The sequence below is a fragment of the Monopterus albus genome, unplaced genomic scaffold, assembly GCF_001952655.1.
Source record: "Monopterus albus unplaced genomic scaffold, M_albus_1.0 scaffold274.1, whole genome shotgun sequence".
Lineage (NCBI taxonomy): Eukaryota > Metazoa > Chordata > Actinopteri > Synbranchiformes > Synbranchidae > Monopterus > Monopterus albus.
The window spans coordinates 16,228-34,692 of record NW_018128154.1 but is presented as its reverse complement, the minus strand read 5'-3'; the positions used below and the strand labels follow the sequence as shown (position 1 = coordinate 34,692).

The following is an 18,465-nucleotide window of genomic DNA, read 5'->3' as shown; positions in this document are numbered from 1 at the left end:
CAAAAACAAAATGTATGACTGGATTATTATTATTACTGAGGCATTAAGAGGGAGTGCGAAATACGGTGGAGTACAACATGGACACATTCAAGTATAAGTACTGCAAAACTGTAAATGCTTGTACTTGGTTCCAAATGTGTCAGAGAGTCATGGTTGTCGGACTTGTGCTCGCCAAACTCCTGCTTGCTGGACTCCTGCTCGCTGGACTTGTGCTCATGGGGCCCGTGCTCGTGGGAGTCGTGCTCGCGGGACTCGTGCTTGCTGGACTCCTGCTCGCTGGACTTGTGCTCATGGGAGTCATTCTCATGCTCGCGTAACTTGTGCTCGTGGGACTCCTGCTCACTGGACTCGTGCTTGTGAGACTCATGCTCGCCGGACTCCTGCTCACTGGACTCCTGCTTGTGGGAGTCGTGCTCGTGCTCGCCAGACTCCTGCTCGTTGGACTCCTGCTCACTGGACTTGTGCTTGTGGGGCCCATGCTCATGGGAGTTGTGCTCACTGGACTCGTGCTTGTGAGACTCATGCTCGCTGGACTTGTGCTCATGGGAGTCATTCTCATGCTCGCGGGACTCCTGCTCACTGGACTCGTGCTTGTGAGACTCATGCTCGCCGGACTCCTGCTCGCTGGACTCCTGCTCACGGGACTCGTTCTTGAGGGACTCCTGTTCCTGGGACTCGTTCTTGAGGGACTCCTGCTCCTGGGCCTTGTGCTCGAGGGCAGAGGAGTTGTAGGGCATGCTTCGGCTCAGGGCCACCAGGGCACAGAGAGCAAGAGTCACACCGAGAACCTTCATGGTGATGATGATGATGATGATGATGAAGAGGCAGCTAGACCTGTCAAAACACAGGAGCAAAGAAACCAACACCTGTTTGACACATACAAGATGACACAAAGAGCACTTTATTAGGAACACCTGCTCAGCTGAATGCACTCACATACAACATCGGTTTCATATTTCAGTTTTGGTGAAATCGTCAGTAATGTTTAAATCCACTTCTAGGTTTGGAACTGACGTCACAGGTAAAGGTGCTGCTGCACCGTTTGTCTTCCCCGTTTTCATATGAGCAGCTCAAAATATTGTTGGTAACACGTCTAAACACAACACAGGAGGTTCACAGGAGTTTCACTTAGGGGCCGTGAGCAAATTCTCTGTCTTCTACCACTGGTCAGAGATCCGGTCTATAACCGAGCTAGCAGTTTTTAAGTCTACTTTAAAAACTCACCTTTTTAAACAGGCTTTTGGTGTTTAATCCGTTTTATCTGCCAATGGTTAATTTGTTCTTCTGTATTATTTTATTTTGATGAATCTTTTATTGCTAGGATTTTGTACCCTGTGTTTGGTATTGATTGTTTTTAGTATTTGTTAGTTGATATACATGTTCCACTGTGCAGCACTTTGTGCTCTTCGGAGTTGTAAAGTGCTTTATAAATAAAGTTTTTTATTATTATTATTATAAGGCAGGAGTCAGTTTGCAGACGCTGCCTCATCACCATATATTGACAGTGAACATAACTCAAAACAAACAAATAATTTGCATGTAAACCTCATTTTTTATTAGACAGGAGAGTTTTTGTTGTGTTTCCAGTTTGTTTTCTTGAGTCACATGGATAATGACCTATACTATATTATTATTATATTACCTATACTATATTATTATTATATGACCTATACTATATTATTATTATATTACCTATACTATATTATTATTATATTACCTATACTATATTATTATATTACCTATACTATATTATTATATTACCTATACTATATTATTATTATATGACCTATACTATATTATTATTATATTACCTATACTATATTATTATTATATGACCTATACTATATTATTATATTACCTATACTATATTATTATATTACCTATACTATATTAGACTCCTTCCTATACATTAAGGGTTATTGCTGCTGTTGGCACTAAAGCTGTCTTTATTTTGAGCAGGGACACCGTAAACCCACAAAAAGCTATTTGTTTGCTCAAATTGCACATATTACACTATATGCAACACCATGTGCAATATTTGAAACTCCCCATTTTACCTGCTATCTTACTCCTGTATCCACAATTTTATCAACTAGTTTGTTTTCTTGGGTGATCTTATATTTAGACCAGGTGTTCGTTCTTTTGGCTTTAAACTCTTTACCTGACTCCAGGAGAGCCCTGCACAAGAATTCCTATATGCCTAGACTGTCTGTTTATGCATAAATGGCGAATAAAAATCTTGAAATTATTCTTTGTATAATCATAAATTTCTCAAAATATAATTAATGGTATTGTTCAGAATATGCGACCACACACACACAGACCTGACAAACATGATCCCACACACAGTTAAATCCAGCCATGCTAATAAATGTCATTAGAAATCATACTCACTCTGTTCAGGACCAGCTCAGCGTTGGGTCGTGTATGGCTGACTCCGCTGCTGTGCCACCTTTTATCCTGTAGATCGCTGACGCATCTGCTGGGTCATTATTTCATTTTCCATAACAGATCAAATGTTACACTAACAATGACTCTTTCAGCAGACACTACTTTGACGTCACCACGTTAGTTTATTGTATAGAACCAGATTATGGTCACAGTTGCACTTTCTCAGAGTACTGCGCTGGGTTTTAGGTTACTCCGGTTTCACTTTGCCCTTTCGCTGAATTGTTCGCAGCATCTTGTCGCCTCAGCTTCTCAGACTGTATTCTCTGTTTGTACCCTCTGTTGTTCAGGACCAGAGATATTTAAAGCTTATCAAACAACCTGCTACTGTGTAAATCTGGGTTACACCTCAGCCCATCTGGATTATCTGATCACACATCATGTCTCCTCTTGTGTTAAACCCAATAGCCCAGTTCTTATCACCTCTTTATTGTTGTTGTGTTATTACACAGAAGCACATTGTATTAAAGAAGCTGGAAGCCACTTGGACCCTGTTTTTAGCCAACAGGTGTTTCTGTTTGGGGACGTTAAGGCCAAAGCAGCTATTAATAGTTCACTTTTACTAATAACTATTAATATATTAATGGGATGGCTCAGCACGACCCGGTCATGTTGTGTTTTTGTGCCCAGATATCGATCTGATTCCTTTAATACCGATTCTGATCCAATACGTATATTTACCTACAGTAAATGTCCGTTAAATACCTGACATGCTGAAATTGAAATGAATCCGTCACACTGTTTTCAGGAGCTTCTTGTTCCAAACTCTGGATCAGGTCCTGGTTCAAAAATATAAAGTTTATCAGCTTAAATTATTGATCAACTGGGAGCTGGACACCACACTGTCAGAACTACAGAGTCACCACAGGGCACAAACTAACTTCGTACAGTATTTGTATGTGTACACAGTCTGTGGAACCAGTCCAGTCCAGATCTCCCAGTTGCTGAGTGCACCTGGCTCACACCTTTCTGAATAATGACTAAAGAGCAAAAACAGCCTCCAGCCTCCAGCGTCCAGCGTCCAGCCTCCAGCCTCCAGCCTCCAGCATCCAGCGTCCAGCGTCCAGCGTGCCCACGCAGGTGAATCAGTCTGAACACAGACTGAACATCATCACCTCCATGTAGGAGGGGTCACTGCAGGACTGTCAGATCAGACAGTTTAAGCCAGGTGTGCCTAATAAACTGACTACTGAGCATATATTTCATGAACGATATAATTTTGAGTAATTGTTGGGTTTTTCCACTTCGTGAATGTTGTAACAAAATAATGTCAAAAGCCTGTAGCCTGGATTTGCACAATATGAGGCTGTAAAATAAGAGCAGCTTTAGACGGGGAAAGGAAAACCTGACGATTCACGTGGTTTTTAAATGTTTCTTTTGAACCTAAAGTTACCAGCAGCCTGAAAAGCAGAAGGTTAAACAGACAAGACAGCCTGGGGAGCTGTGACACAATGAGCCTGGGAACAATGACCTGAAAGGTGATACAAGTTTATGACACACAAAAAAAAGAATATGCAGGTTTTTATCATCTCATATTGGCTGAGGCTGCGTTGGCAGGTTTTATTGTGTCTTTCAATCTTATCCTGTCTAATTTGAGCAAACTGGGATGTTGATGCACAGCGACTGATTAACTGATAATCACTCCTTAAGACTTTTATAAGAGATGAGCTTCACTTGAGAACATTTTAAATGGAGTCTAGTGGCGTCACTGAGAATAGCAACGAGCTGCTTCAGCTCTCTGCGTAACATGAAGGCCTGTGCAGTCAGCAGGGAAAGTTAACCACGGGAGTTTAAAGCCCCCAGAGCCCAGACCTCCACCATCAAACATGCTCCTCCTCCTCCTCAGGTACACGCAGATATGATACACACATTTATATTCAGTGTGTCTTTTCAACACTTTCACGATCTCACATGTCCACCACAAATAAACATGCACACACGGGCTTAACACTCACAGAGAAAGCTCCTTTAAATTGGAGAACCTGTGATTTAACCAGTAGGAGAGCGTTTTTCATTCTAACTCCTGAAGTGGCTCAATGCTTCCTCTGATGCACCTTTTGTTTTCCCAGCATGCCATGAAAACAGGAAGTCTGACTAACTGATGTTTGCTTTCACGATTCCTTCAGTGTCCAAACATGTGCTGTAAAACGGCATCACACGTGGTGACACTGGCCTCCTGTACCTGTTACCTGTCTCCCAGGTGTTTTACTACCTAACACTGACCCCGGTGCAGGTCTCTCCTCCTCCTCCGGCTCCCTGGGGTGGAGGGTGGGTGAATTCAGGTCCATCGGTGTGAAAGGACCTGGAAAGACAAAACACTGAGTCAGGAAAAATCGGAACATTCTGATAAACGATGGCAAAACAACAACAAAGTAAAACAATAGAAAATAAAGATTTTTGATAAAATGTCTCAGATATTGTTAAATTTGGTGCTTGAAGGTGGACGCCACGCACCGGTTCACGGTACCGGCACTTCTCATGGGCTGCTGTTCTCTGTACTGTCGTCTGCGTGGGCTTGTTTGAGATAAAGTGCACGTCTTCTGACCAGCAGACGGGAGCAGGGTGCCGTGGCATGAACCTGTGTTATAGCAGAATAACTACGATGAAGGGATGTGATATTAAGTGCTTTATGGTCTGGTACTGTGTCTTAGTTGTTTGTGTTTAGGGTCTTATGATGGATCCATGTCAGGACCTGGTCCATGAAAGGCTCCTGGGAACAGGATGAAGTGAGTCCACACACTAAGACTAGATGGGGTTCAAGCAGGAGACCAGGTGATACCTGCAGCACAGTTCATAGAGGACAGAAGGACACAACCAGTTCCTCTTGGTCAGACTCTGACCAGGGTTCAGACCTCTGGGCTGAAGTGCTGTGCACTTATCCTCACTTTATAGTAAAACCACAGGAGACATCTTGGTGCTAGTCCATTGTCATCTTTCCCACTTTGCACAGAAGGAGAGGACAGTAATAACTGGTTACAGTTAGCTCCACCAGATGAGACTGGCTCCCCCTAGTGGCAACGAACATTCATGTCTGGGTGGTTCCAAAGAATCAACCATCAGAATCAGTTTGGTTGTATCACTTCTAAACATAAAACTAAGTAAATCCAAGTTCAACTAATTGAGAAATGTTATGATTATTCCCCGTATTTTTACATAATGTTCATTTGATGCAGGTCTACACCTGTTTTGGTTTTTTGGACGCCCCCCCTCACTAACATGTAATGGCTGGATTCTACACTAACTGTTATTTGTACCAGGTTGTGATGGATTTTATGTTTAGCTGCCCTATTTTCACACCATCCCTGTGACTGAGACGCCGTTTAGCTCATGTACGTAGACAACAAGTCTCTGTCTGTTCTTCAACCCGCATTTTTTAAACAACGACACAGTTTCTGTCTTTTGAAAAGCTTTAGTGACTGGAGGCAGGAGGTGGGCCTGGTTAGAGTGGGAGGGGAAGTCACTGTGGTCATGGCACCGTGCACACAGCGCCGTGCACACAGCGGTTACACGAGACAGGACAGTGTCTGGCTGCTTCACGATCAGCAGCTGCCTCGATCAAATCCAACATGAAACACAGAGCTTTTCCTTCAATAAACAACATTTTAGAAAAAAGTCTGTTTTCTTTTAGCACCTAGTTACTTTTCAGATGAACGATTCTAATATCATTTTCCTAAAGCTGTGCAGTAAAACGATTTAACCTGGAGTGTCAGTGGTCTGACAAAACACAAAAGATGGATGAATGCATTTAAACACAGCTGTACAACTACACATTATACACACACACACACACACACACACACACACACACACACACACACACACACAGTAAATTTTCATGCTCACTACCTCTTTTCACACTTGGCTGCAGCTGTGACACTTGACTTCTTACTTCCTCCCTACACAGTCATAAATACACTTTAATTCATTATCACGTCTTTTCTACTCTGAACCGTTTTCTCTTCATTACCGGGAATCAGCTCAGTGCACGTTCAGGTAAGACCCCACATGCTGAACGGGTAACATCATCCTGTTACACTAGTTGCCAGTGTTGCTTCAGTTTGAGGCGTTTCTGCTGGTTTTGGCACCAGAATTCATCCGTCTGTGTCACAGATTAACTAAAAAGGAAGCACCGCAGTGTGAGGCCTGTAAAACGGAGAGGTGGCGGTTTCCAGACTATGAATTTGATCTCCTGCTGATCACAAGCAGGATTTGTAGTGAATGTTTCTGTGGTATGTAACGGTGACGCTGTAAATGTTTAATGTAGGAAACATAACTTGTATTTAAGTGAAATCTGTGCACTGATAATATGGTGAGTGCATGTACATGGCCAAAAGTATGTGGACACCTCTGTCCACCTGTCTGGATTTGCAACATTTAGTGGCAGTGGAGGGCGATGGTGCTGCTGGAGCACACACTGATATTATAGACGATAGTGCACCTCCAACTTTGTGGCAACACGTTGAGGGGCGCCATGTAAAAGACGCTCGGGGTCAAATTTTAGCCTGATGCACGTCAACATTCTACCACTGACTTTAGTTCCTACAGTTAATGATGCGTGCTGTAACATGTTAGGTCACCCCCTCAGCTCTCAGCTTTGGAGGCTGTGACAGCAGTAAACTAATGCTCATACAGTAAGTTGTGTATGTGCACATACAGCACAGTGTGTGCACGTTGACGCCATTGCAGGAGAAGTTCAATTCTTTTGCTTGTGTTCACTTGTTTTGTGTTGTTTATAGAAGCTTTTGGAAACACTCCTCTACCACCAGATCCCACTTCCCCCTGGGTTACTTTTACTTTTGTTCTGTCTGTTTGCTCCTGCACTTTAATGACTGCGCCTCATTTTATTTCCTCACTCACGTCACTGAGGCTGCGTCCACGTCTCAGGCCTTCACACTCAGCTCTGGTCTCGTGTTGCTGCTTCCTGTCCGTGTCAGTGCCATGTACCCAGCTCCAGTGTGAACACCGCTGAGCTCCTAAACTGCCACGTGCACAGGTGTAACTGAAATGTGAGCCACGTGTGCACAAGAACAACCAAGTCGTATGTGTGACAGTCAAATGGCCCAGTTTCCTCCCAAACCACTGGGTTACGATATGTTCCTCCCAGTTTGTCCTGATCAGAAGCTTCTCCATAAATGTCCACCACATGTGAAACGTCCTGGTCTCTCCACTGACCCCGTCACTGTCGTCGCTCTCCTCCATGTTTATTGTTACCGGTCTATGAAGGGCCGACGCCGAATGATGACGACAGGCCGTATGTGCAGAGGAGGAGACGTTAAAACGACCACATGGATTCTGATCTGACGTTCTGACAGCGCTCACACAGTCAGAGGTCAGAGAGGAATCAGGTCTAGGAGCACATACACAGGTGGCCCAGATCTGGTCTGAGGACATCTGGTCTGTTCACACTGCTGTGGACACACCAGGTCTGGGAGACTTCAGCTGTGATGTGGACGCAGCCTATTCCTTCTTCCTGTTTCCATCCACCTGTCATCCATCACCTGTCTTTGTTCTCTACAGCATGGGACGGCAGGCCATGCTTTACTTCACCCTCCTCTCCCTGTGCTGGGGTCAGAGGTCAAACCCAGATGGTGGGAGGTCATCTTGCAATCGCTGTGACCGCAACTTCTCATGTAACTGCTCCAACAGCGGATTCACCTGTGTTCCTACAGTAACCGACCAAGCCCTGTTTCTGGACCTGTCCTTGAACAACATCAGCAGGGTGATGGACGACGACCTGACAGGCCACACACGACTGAGGGCTCTGAGTCTCCATGGTAACACCAATGGGATTTTATTTGGTTTTACGGGGATAAGCTGAGAACGTCTGAAGTAAGATCATGTTTAAAGCATTAAGTCGGTTACTGTTCTCCAGGTAACAGGATAGATAAGGTGACGTCATCAGCGTTCAACTCCCTGTGGAGCCTGGAGGAGCTGGATCTGTCTGATAATCAGCTGATCACTCTCAACTACACATGGTTCAGCAATCTGGGAGCTCTGAGGAAGCTCAACCTGCTCAACAACCCATACAGGTAAAGGGCTGACAGGTAACCAAGCAAAAACGTCCACATAGCATAGGATGATCAGCTGTCTACATACTTTTGGCTGTTTAGCGCAGCTTCCTCTCTCCCCTCCAGCTGCCTGGGTTCTCCCCCAGTGTTCCAGGAGCTGGTCAGTCTGAGGCGGCTGGCATTCGGAGGTCCTTACCTGGAGGAGTTAAAGAGAGGAGATCTGTCTGGAGTCACTGAGCTGGAGGAGCTCACCGTGCACGGGAACAACCTGATGAGGTCAGGACAAAGTCTGTTTTTGTTTGTGCTGTTTCATAGACAGATGTCCTAACATGGAAAGGAAAGGGCGCCTCCTAGTGGCAGCATCACTTTTTCAGCATTTGTTGAAAAAAGCTGCAGCCGACTAGTTTTCTGTCGACTGACTGATGAATCATTACCGCTCTAAGAGGAGCATTAATTAATGTTCAGTGTAGTTATAAACATGAAAAACAGGATTATCCAGCCTGTTGGTTCCTCCTGAAGACGTCATTCTTTGTAAATGTCAGAAATATTTAGTTTTTTTAAAGACTAAATTCTTAAAACAGCTGTAACTTCTGCAAAAAACATTTGTTGGGGACTACTTTTAGTGGCGGATGAATCCACATTTGATTAAGTGAAGTGTGCACATTTTGGTGTTACACTGACTATTGAATCGGCTGTTAACTCTTTCAAAGGTCTGACTATCTTTCACTTTCTCTCTCCTGGCTCATTCTTTCTCTGCAGGTACGAGTCCGGCACCCTAGGAGACATTTGGCCGCTGGGTCGTGTCAGTCTGAGCCTGTACAGACCGTTTTTATCAAACATACCTTTAGCCTCGGCTGTGCTCCGTGACGTGTCGTACCCTGAGACCCCTATCATTCTGGAGGACCTGTACCTGAACAGCAATCAGTCTATTCAGCCACTTAGAGAGGCAGCCAAGAGGAGGGTCAGGTCTGGCCACAGTCTCCTTTTCCTCTGGCTCATGCTAAAATGCTAATAGTGTTATTAGCCACATGACAAACATGTTTTTGGCAGGCAAACCAAACATTTGTCTCTCTATGGTGTCACTCTGCAGGCACATGACCTTTCATAATGTTTCCACCACTGACAAGGGGATAGTGGACTTACTGGTGGTTTTAGATGGAGTGCCTCTCTCCTCCCTTTTCCTTAACGGTATCACGCTGGTAGGCAGTGGCAGGTAGGAAACCAGTGTCTACAGGAGCCACTTCTGTAAAGAGTTTTCACGTTGCTGTGATTTCATGATGACACCAAAAACTGTCACACAATATTCACAACAAACATCAAATCTGGTACAGACCCACAAAGTGTGTTTTGTTTATTGGCCGATGATAAAATCACTTATAACATAACATATTGGTTCATTATCACCTTCTTCTGTTAGTACAAAATGACTCGGTTTTGCTTTTTATCCTTTGTAGTACAGTTTGTACATATTAACTACATTTTTAGAAGTTTTTGTCCTCTGTCCCACTTCTGTCCAGTCTTTATCCACGGTGAGCCAACTGGTAGAGAATCTCAAACTGACCCACCTGGACATCAGCAGGACCGGCTACAGCTCCATGCCCCAGGGCTGCTCCTGGCCCTCCACCCTGCGATACCTCAACATCTCTGGGGCTAAACTTACCGCCGTCACTCCCTGTCTACCAACGACCCTGGAGGTACTGAGAGTCACAGCAGCGATCCTGACAGACCCGACACACTCCCAACAAAGCAACTCACTGTTAAAGTACTTTAACGTAGTACTTTATCATGTACAGGTGTTGGATCTGAGCAACAATGATCTGAGAGGCTTCACTGTGACCCTGCCGGCCCTGACGGAGCTCCACCTCTCTGGGAACAAGTTTCTGAGGCTGCCCTCTGGAAGTTTGTTCCCTAATGTGCATACACTGACTATACAGGTTAGAAACAGTCACATCTCATATGTCTGCATCCAGTCCTCTTTGCTCTGTCCAGTGTGACACCCCCCCTTCCCTTTGTTCTTCCACAGTCAAACACCTTGAACATGTTCAGCCGTTCAGACATCCGGTCATACAGACGACTCCAGAAGCTCCAGGCAGGTCAGAACAAGTTTGTCTGCTCCTGTGACTTTGTTGCCTTCCTCCAGTCGGGCATCACAGGAGGTGAGAACATTGACTTAACAGATGGGGGGGAGAGCTACGTCTGCGACTCTCCCCTCTACCTGCAGGGGGAACTGGTGGGTCGGGTCCACCTCTCCATCGCTGTGTGCCACCGGGTTTTGTTTGTGTCCGTGAGCTGTGGGGTGGGGCTGTTTGTTGGGATTCTGGTGTGTGTGTTGCTGTGGCACCTCCATGCCTTCTGGTACCTCAAGATGATGTGGGCGTGGCTCAAGGCAAAGCGCAGCTCCCGGCGGCGGAGACTCAGAGACACGGGGGATGCAGAGGCGTTGCTGTCCTTCGATGCCTTTGTTTCATACAGCGAGAGAGACACCAGCTGGGTGGAAAACTTCCTGGTACCTGAGCTGGAGGAGCCAAGGTAAGATTTCATTTCACTATAACTTAAAGTTAAGCCACGGACAAAGGAGCAAAAGATGCATGACTTCCTCTGTCCCACTTCTGTCCAGTCTTTATCCACGGTGAGCCAACTGGTAGAGAATCTCAAACTGACCCACCTGGACATCAGCAGGACCGGCTACAGCTCCATGCCCCAGGGCTGCTCCTGGCCCTCCACCCTGCGATACCTCAACATCTCTGGGGCTAAACTTACCGCCGTCACTCCCTGTCTACCAACGACCCTGGAGGTACTGAGAGTCACAGCAGCGATCCTGACAGACCCGACGCACTCCCAACAAAGCAACTCACTGTTAAAGTACTTTAACGTAGTACTTTATCACGTACAGGTGTTGGATCTGAGCAACAATGATCTGAGAGGCTTCACTGTGACCCTGCCGGCCCTGACGGAGCTCCACCTCTCTGGGAACAAGTTTCTGAGGCTGCCTTCTGGAAGTTTGTTCCCTAATGTGCATACGCTGACTATACAGGTTAGAAACAGTCACATCTCATATGTCTGCATCCAGTCCTCTTTGCTCTGTCCAGTGTGACACCCCCCCTTCCCTTTGTTCTTCCACAGTCAAACACCTTGAACATGTTCAGCCGTTCAGACATCCGGTCATACAGACGACTCCAGAAGCTCCAGGCAGGTCAGAACAAGTTTGTCTGCTCCTGTGACTTTGTTGCCTTCCTCCAGTCGGGCATCACAGGAGGTGAGAACATTGACTTAACAGATGGGGGGGAGAGCTACGTCTGCGACTCTCCCCTCTACCTGCAGGGGGAACTGGTGGGTCGGGTCCACCTCTCCATCGCTGTGTGCCACCGGGTTTTGTTTGTGTCCGTGAGCTGTGGGGTGGGGCTGTTTGTTGGGATTCTGGTGTGTGTGTTGCTGTGGCACCTCCATGCCTTCTGGTACCTCAAGATGATGTGGGCGTGGCTCAAGGCAAAGCGCAGCTCCCGGCGGCGGAGACTCAGAGACACGGGGGATGCAGAGGCGTTGCTGTCCTTCGATGCCTTTGTTTCATACAGCGAGAGAGACACCAGCTGGGTGGAAAACTTCCTGGTACCTGATTTAGTGCCATTTATCCATCTTAAATACTTTTTTGTTTTCACTGCCTCATTAAAACAATGATCTCTCATATACATCATGACATTCTATCAACAGTTTTGCAAGATGTTTTTGAATGATTAATAATAAAAGAATGAAGCTGATAAATTACAAATTATAGTTTGTACAACCCTCCTCTTACCCAGGATGGACTGACAGTTGCCCTGATACTTGTGGCCACACTTTTCATCTGGTCACAAAAAATGTAAATGTAAAATTAACTATCAGTAGCTTCTGTTTGCAGTTTACCCACAGATGTTTGAAGAACATTAGAATGAATGAAGAGAACTTGAACACGATGAAGGACATGTTGTGGAGCTGAAAGGGTTTTTTATAAGTGGATGTTGTGGTAATCATATTTTCTCACTTTAATAATGTACAATATTAGTGACTTTCAACTAAGTAAAGAAGATGTACTGTGGCTTCACTCAGTTCATTTGCTGGTACTGTTGTGAAAATGGCCACTTGGCGGCGCTGTTGGTTCGCTACAACCTGAGGATTTTGTCAGTGGACGTCAAACTGATTCCAGCCACATGAAACAGCAAAGCAGCAGCAGTGAGTTGTAAGATGTTTCCTGAGTCTAGTTAAATGTAGTCCACCTGGTGAGGAACGTTTCCTACAGCCTGGAAGGTTCTCCAACCTGAACTCTGTTCTTCAGCGAGGAAACGATCTGAACAAAGGAGGTTTGGTCAGTGCATAGATGATACTGTTGCATCAGATTTAACCATACTGACTCTGAGAGACGAGACAGTCCAAGTAACTACAAAACAGTGCTGATTTATTCAATGATCACAGGTAAAATTAACATTACACACTCGGGTATCTTCCACCTCCAAACTGCTCGCAGGCAGATGTAAGATGAAAGACCCTGAACCCACCAGGCCTATACATTATATCCCCTCGGTTGGGCTAGCCCCATACTGCACAGAAACGTCAACCGAGACGTCTCTGTTACCAGCTTTGCAGCTGGACATAGCAGTAGTCAAAACATGAAGTAAATCAATGTGTGTGTGTCTGTTGATTAAGTGGTGTGTAACTAAAAACATTCTCACGACCTCTAGTAACATGTCGTGACTTAAACATAAGAACATATTATGGCTAAGGCTACAGTTATACACATCATAATAATAATATTAAACACCCTGTCTGCTGACAGTCATCAACTCTTCTCTCTAGTTATCCTTGACCAGATGTACCCTGTAGAAACTCATAAGCATGACTAAGCATTTAACAGTCTAACTAGACATCCTATCTACTCTAAACATTTGTCACCTTTCTGACAGTGGAACTTGGAGATGTCTGGTAACTTCTGTGTCTTTCTGAAACTGATAGTGTGACGTCACAGCTGCTTCCCTCCCCCAGTGATCGGCCTGGTGTAGAGAAGTGACTTTATGTGGAAAACCGACTGAAAGAGCATGGACTTCAAGACAAGACTGTACAGTTGTTTTTTTTTTTTTTTTTAGATTTGCCCCCTTCGATAACAGCAGGACTTTCCCTCTGTGGTCACTGGAACAGATATAAACACTTCTCATGTGTTTCCAGCACACCCTGCCTTTACTGCTTTATTTTAAAATGAACTTTTTGCTACAGACTCTATGCTACAGAGCTTTTAAAAGCAGTTTCACACATTTCATCTTTGAATAAACCTGTAGGTTTTGGATCCTACACCAACTTGTTTTTTCTGTGCAGGAAGGTTTGTCAGGTCTTAAGGTACAGTGACGTTACACTTTGCCCTCTAGGTATTTGATGCTTCCACTTCACTTGTACCTGAGAACGTGATGGACAAACTGAAGAAAACAGCTCCTGTGTCTGTCAGAAATGGAAAACGTCTTGTTCTGACCCGCTTCATCACCACATTTAACATTTTACAAACTGTTGTGTTATGTGATGTTTAGTCTTATACCTAATGGAAAAGCTCCGATCAGTGGGCCCAAACAGAATCTGCAGAATTTTTTTTTTTTTCTTTTTTACTCAGGATGGAAATTTGAGCAGTACTGTAGAGTGATTGTTTTTGCTTTCGGTGTAAAAGAACATTCATTTAATGATTATTTTTGAGCAAAAACACATTAAAGCAACCCAAAGTCATCCTGAGCAGTGAAATAAATCACCTAATTCGAACTTTAAATTTGAGAATGTTTTTATTTCGCGGACATTTCCAGACAGTGTGTGAACATTTGTTTTCTCAGGGCAGAGTGTGGGAAACGTTCATAGAGTGGAAAGGTATTTGAACCATGCCTTTAAAAAGCAGTGGATCCAAAACTGGGGTCCATGACAGGGAGGCCCAACTGAAAAAGTTTGTGGCCAACAGCTTTAAAGTCCTAGTTTACCTGCACCACAGAAACATAAAAGCCCTCTGTTGTGACTGGAGCATACATGGATACAACTTCATTTAGATTTAGATTGCAGAGGGTAAAATGTGACATGTTGTTAATATAACTATGGAAAAACTAAGAACAGTTTGAACAGAACCAAGCACATGAGATTTAATACAACTGAAAGTCTTAAGCCGTTTTCAGACCGGCAACCTTACCCATGAATTTACCTGCTATTTCACATCTAGGCATCACGTCTGAACGTGTCACATAGCCAGCAGAGTGCTACCAACAAAACTTCACCAAGAATTTCACACACAGCAACTCTGAACACCAAAATGTAAACTGGTACACATCCACATATAGACAGCAAATGTACAGGTACCATGTCTGAAAGGGGCTTTACACTGTTACATCACTAACATTTAACAACCGATGGTTAAAGTCGAGTAAGGCCACAGAATGAAAAGACAGTTTTAATAATACTGTAAAAGCAAAAGCAACTATATTTTATAGATTTACTGAAGATGAAAAAAAAACAAAAAAAAAACAACACAAATGCAACCAGATGTGTTCTGATACTTGAGGAGCCTCTGAATTACAGATCATTCTTAATCAACATCCATTGGTTCAACATCTACCGACTCAGCCTTGAGTATGTCTGTTAGGTATGGATTTCCCTTTGCTTCCTCCTGAACTCTCTTCAACAGCTCCTCATTTCTCTTTTCCTTCAGCTTACGCACAAAACTTTCAAATATAATAAGCAGAGAAATGGCACATTCAATCACATACACTTCTTTGTGTGCAAACTCATAGGGAAATCCTGCAGTGTGCAGACCAAAAACTCTGCACTGACCATCAAACACTGGGGAACCAGAAGAGCCGTGATACATGAATGTGTTGTATGTCGACACTTGTTCTGCTTCGTTTCCACCCACCATTATGTCTTCAATGCCTTTATCTTTGAGCTGTTCACTGAATCTGTGGATAAAGAATGGATATTTCCCGTATGGACGTAAACGTTCATCAACAACCTGCCCTCTCTTCTCTTTCTCAATGATACATGTAGGATCCATTTTCTTCACTCCTCCTGCTGGGTGGCCGATAATACAGGCTTCACCATTTGGAGGCATTGGGCCAAATTTCTTCAGGAGCCCTGGTGGTACCTTCTTGTTTTCAGTCACGGCATCATGGTGAAGTTCAAGTATCATATAATCTAGTTTGTCTGACACGTCTAACATGCTCTTAACCTGAAACTTGTTCCAGTTTAAGTGCAGGTTGTCATCTTCATAGTTGAACACAGTGGTAACATTTACATACTTCATCAAATTATCTCCATATCGTCTCCAGTTCTTGAACAAGTGGGCGTTAGTCAGGATGAACTTATCAAACAGTACAAAGCCAGTTCCCACAACATCCCTGCAGGATCCCACAACATCTCACAAACACCCTCAACAACCACTTTACAAACTGACTTGCCAAGTTCCAGCAGCTTCCTGACTCTGTGAACCTCACTGAATGATGCTTGGATCTTTCCAAAGTTTTCCTTCCTCAGGTCTAATTCTTTTGGATAAGATTTACCAGGGAATCTGCTCTCCAGCAGTTTTATCAGATCTTTAAACTGCTTTCGGAGTAGCTCATAAATCTCCTCAGTGTTGACACAGTCTTTCTTTTCCAGCACTGTCTTTACACTGATTCCTCTCTGCTGTGCTACATCTGAGACCGTCACTGTGTCACTTGTCTGGTTTGAACTACCTGATGCACGTGGACTTTCCATTGGTACCTCTGAGACTGTGTTAGATTTGTGTTGTGAACTAATTGATGCATGAGGGTTTTCCTGCTGTGTTTTTTCCTCGCTTCTTTCTCTTTTCTTTTTCAGGCGATAACATAACTTGAGTTTTTTGTCATCTTGATTGTCAACAAGCTGTGTGCGTTCAATCTTAATCTTTGGATGATCATTGTCAGACAGAAAGAAGTCACCAAGGTCATCAGTGAAGCGACCGTCTCTTTTCAGAGCCTCTTCCACAGTCATGCCCTTCTTTGCATAAACGTGGAGATACTTGAAGTTTGTGAAAACATAGTTTCTAAAATTTTTTTTTTTTTTGGCATTTTCTCCTGCCATAGTATCAATGTAGAAGACAGAGTATTCTTCCCTGGGATATATCGTGTAATTTTGGTCTTGGATCTTCTCAGCTGTTTTTCGTTGACAGGATATGGTAACCAGCTCCCTATTGCTGATACAAGTACAAGGAAAATGGGTTGCAACAGTAGATTCCTCATCTCCCTGACCCAGCCGAATGACAACGTTTTCATCTAACCATTTGTTCCTATTAATCTCCTCTTTATACTTTTCAGTTAATTTAATTGCCTCCAGCACTGTGCAGGGGTCATGACAGGAAACATCGTATTCATCCGGGTCACTGGCCTTGAATTTCACTCTGAATGAGTGAACTTTGTGGAATTGTCTGCCCTGCAGAAAAGAGTGATAAAGTAAAAGTTAAATGCCCCTGTTGTAATAAAAGTGCAGCCTACTGTGTGCATGCAGTCTGTAACATAACACTGACCTTGGTATCACCATCCTCCTCCCCCTTCACTTTCACTGGAGTCTGCAAAATGAGGAAAGGATTTCAGAATCAGGATAAGATTTAGATTTTCTGTAGCAAAAACAGTTTTCAGAAAGTTTAAGAAAAAGGTGTTTCGTGTTTTTCAACATCATTTCATATGCATATACAGTAGAGCAGAGTGCATCCTCCACACATTTCTAGTTTAGATGGTTTGACATGTAACCCAAAGCACACACAGTACATTTTTAATATCTCCTGAACTCTTTTCAACAGCTGCCCATTTCAACCTTCCTTCAGCTTACTCACAAAACTTACAAATATAGTAAGCAGAGGAAGGGCACACTCAATCACTCTGTGTGGTTTTCAAACCCACAGGTAAATCCTGCGATGTGCAGACCAAAAACTCTGCGTTCATCAAACACTGGGAGCCAGAAGAACTGTGATACATGAAAGTGTTGTAGGATGACACTTTTTCAGTCAGGATGAAGTTATCAAACAGTACAAAGCCAGTTCCCTGACAAACACCCTCAACAATCACTTTACAAACTGAGTTGCCAAGTTCCAGCAGCTTCCTGTCTCTATGAACCTCACTGAATGATGCTTAGATCTTTCCCAAGTTTTTCTTCATCAAGTCTAACTTGTTACAGTCACAGGGACTGAATTTCACTGTGAAACGATGTAGATGTTTGTTCCCTGTAGGAAATCAAAGTTAAATGTCCCTGTATTAAGGCCAGAGCATATTCTGAGCAGGCAGTGTATCACAGTACCTCAGCGTCATGCTCTTTCTTCATTCTCGTGTCACGGCCTGCAGCAGTCTGGGAAATGACAACAAGACTTAGAATTGATGCTGTAAAACACATGAACCCCATTCATGAAATGTTTACAGCAGCAGCTGGTAGTGGGGTTTTCACAAGTGGATCTGCCAGCAGCTTCCTGTTATTCCACTGATCGACACTTGGTGGCCGTAATGAGCGAGATTCTTAGAAAGTAAACATGTTTTACAATTCAGATGTAAAATTCTGTCAAAAAGTGGCTTTGTAAATATTTCATGAGACGCAAAGGAAGAAATATATAACTTCATCACATTTATGAGGCTGCAAGAATACACAACATGTTTTTTGATAAACACTGAATGTAAACTACTTAAAACTAACATCCATCATGCATAACTCCTCCCATCCCCTGCACCACACAGTGGAGGCTCTGAACAGTTCTTTTAGCACCAGACTGTTTCATCCCCAGTGTAAGAAGGAGTGTTACCGTAGGTCGTTCCTCCCCTCAGCAATCAGACTGTACAACACATCACTGCAGGGATAAGCTAGGTGAAAGTATGAAGGACTATGTAATAATCAACTGAGGTGCAATATTCAGCTCCTGGGGGTGAAATGCACTGTAAATAGGCTCATGTGTAAATTCTGTTCTTGATTATTCAAATACTTGATTCTGTCTATTTTTGAGTACTTGGAATTTATTTATCAGGAT

At 43.8% G+C, this 18,465-nt stretch overlaps 2 protein-coding genes and 1 pseudogene across 4 annotated transcripts in view; 1 reads left to right on the top strand and 2 right to left on the bottom strand.

Moving 5' to 3' along the window:
* Positions 1 to 6,359: 6,359 nt before the first annotated feature.
* Positions 6,360 to 12,131, top strand: LOC109972955 (toll-like receptor 2; annotated as a pseudogene).
* Positions 12,132 to 13,767: 1,636 nt separating this feature from the next.
* Positions 13,768 to 17,733, bottom strand: LOC109972953 (protein FAM111A-like). The gene is made up of 2 exons (XM_020622221.1): positions 17,509 to 17,733; positions 13,768 to 15,857 (listed from the first exon to the last, which is right to left on the bottom strand). The coding sequence occupies exon 2, from the start codon at positions 15,742 to 15,744 to the stop codon at positions 15,031 to 15,033; it is 714 nt and encodes a 237-aa protein (XP_020477877.1). The 5' UTR covers positions 15,745 to 15,857; positions 17,509 to 17,733; the 3' UTR covers positions 13,768 to 15,030.
* Positions 16,533 to 18,465, bottom strand: part of rnf175 (ring finger protein 175) — an 11,383-nt gene continuing 9,450 nt past the window's right edge. For all 3 annotated transcript variants that reach the window (XM_020622217.1, XM_020622218.1, XM_020622216.1), the window contains 3 exons: positions 17,751 to 17,798; positions 16,984 to 17,025; positions 16,533 to 16,889 (listed from right to left, as the gene is read on the bottom strand). The gene's annotated coding sequence lies outside the window, so the exon portion shown is untranslated. The remainder of the gene's footprint in view (positions 16,890 to 16,983; positions 17,026 to 17,750; positions 17,799 to 18,465) is intronic.

Coding starts and splice junctions, on each gene's coding strand:
- LOC109972953 (XM_020622221.1), bottom strand. CDS start 15,744: ATGAAGTATGTAAATGTTACCACTGTGTTCAACTATGAAGATGACAAC.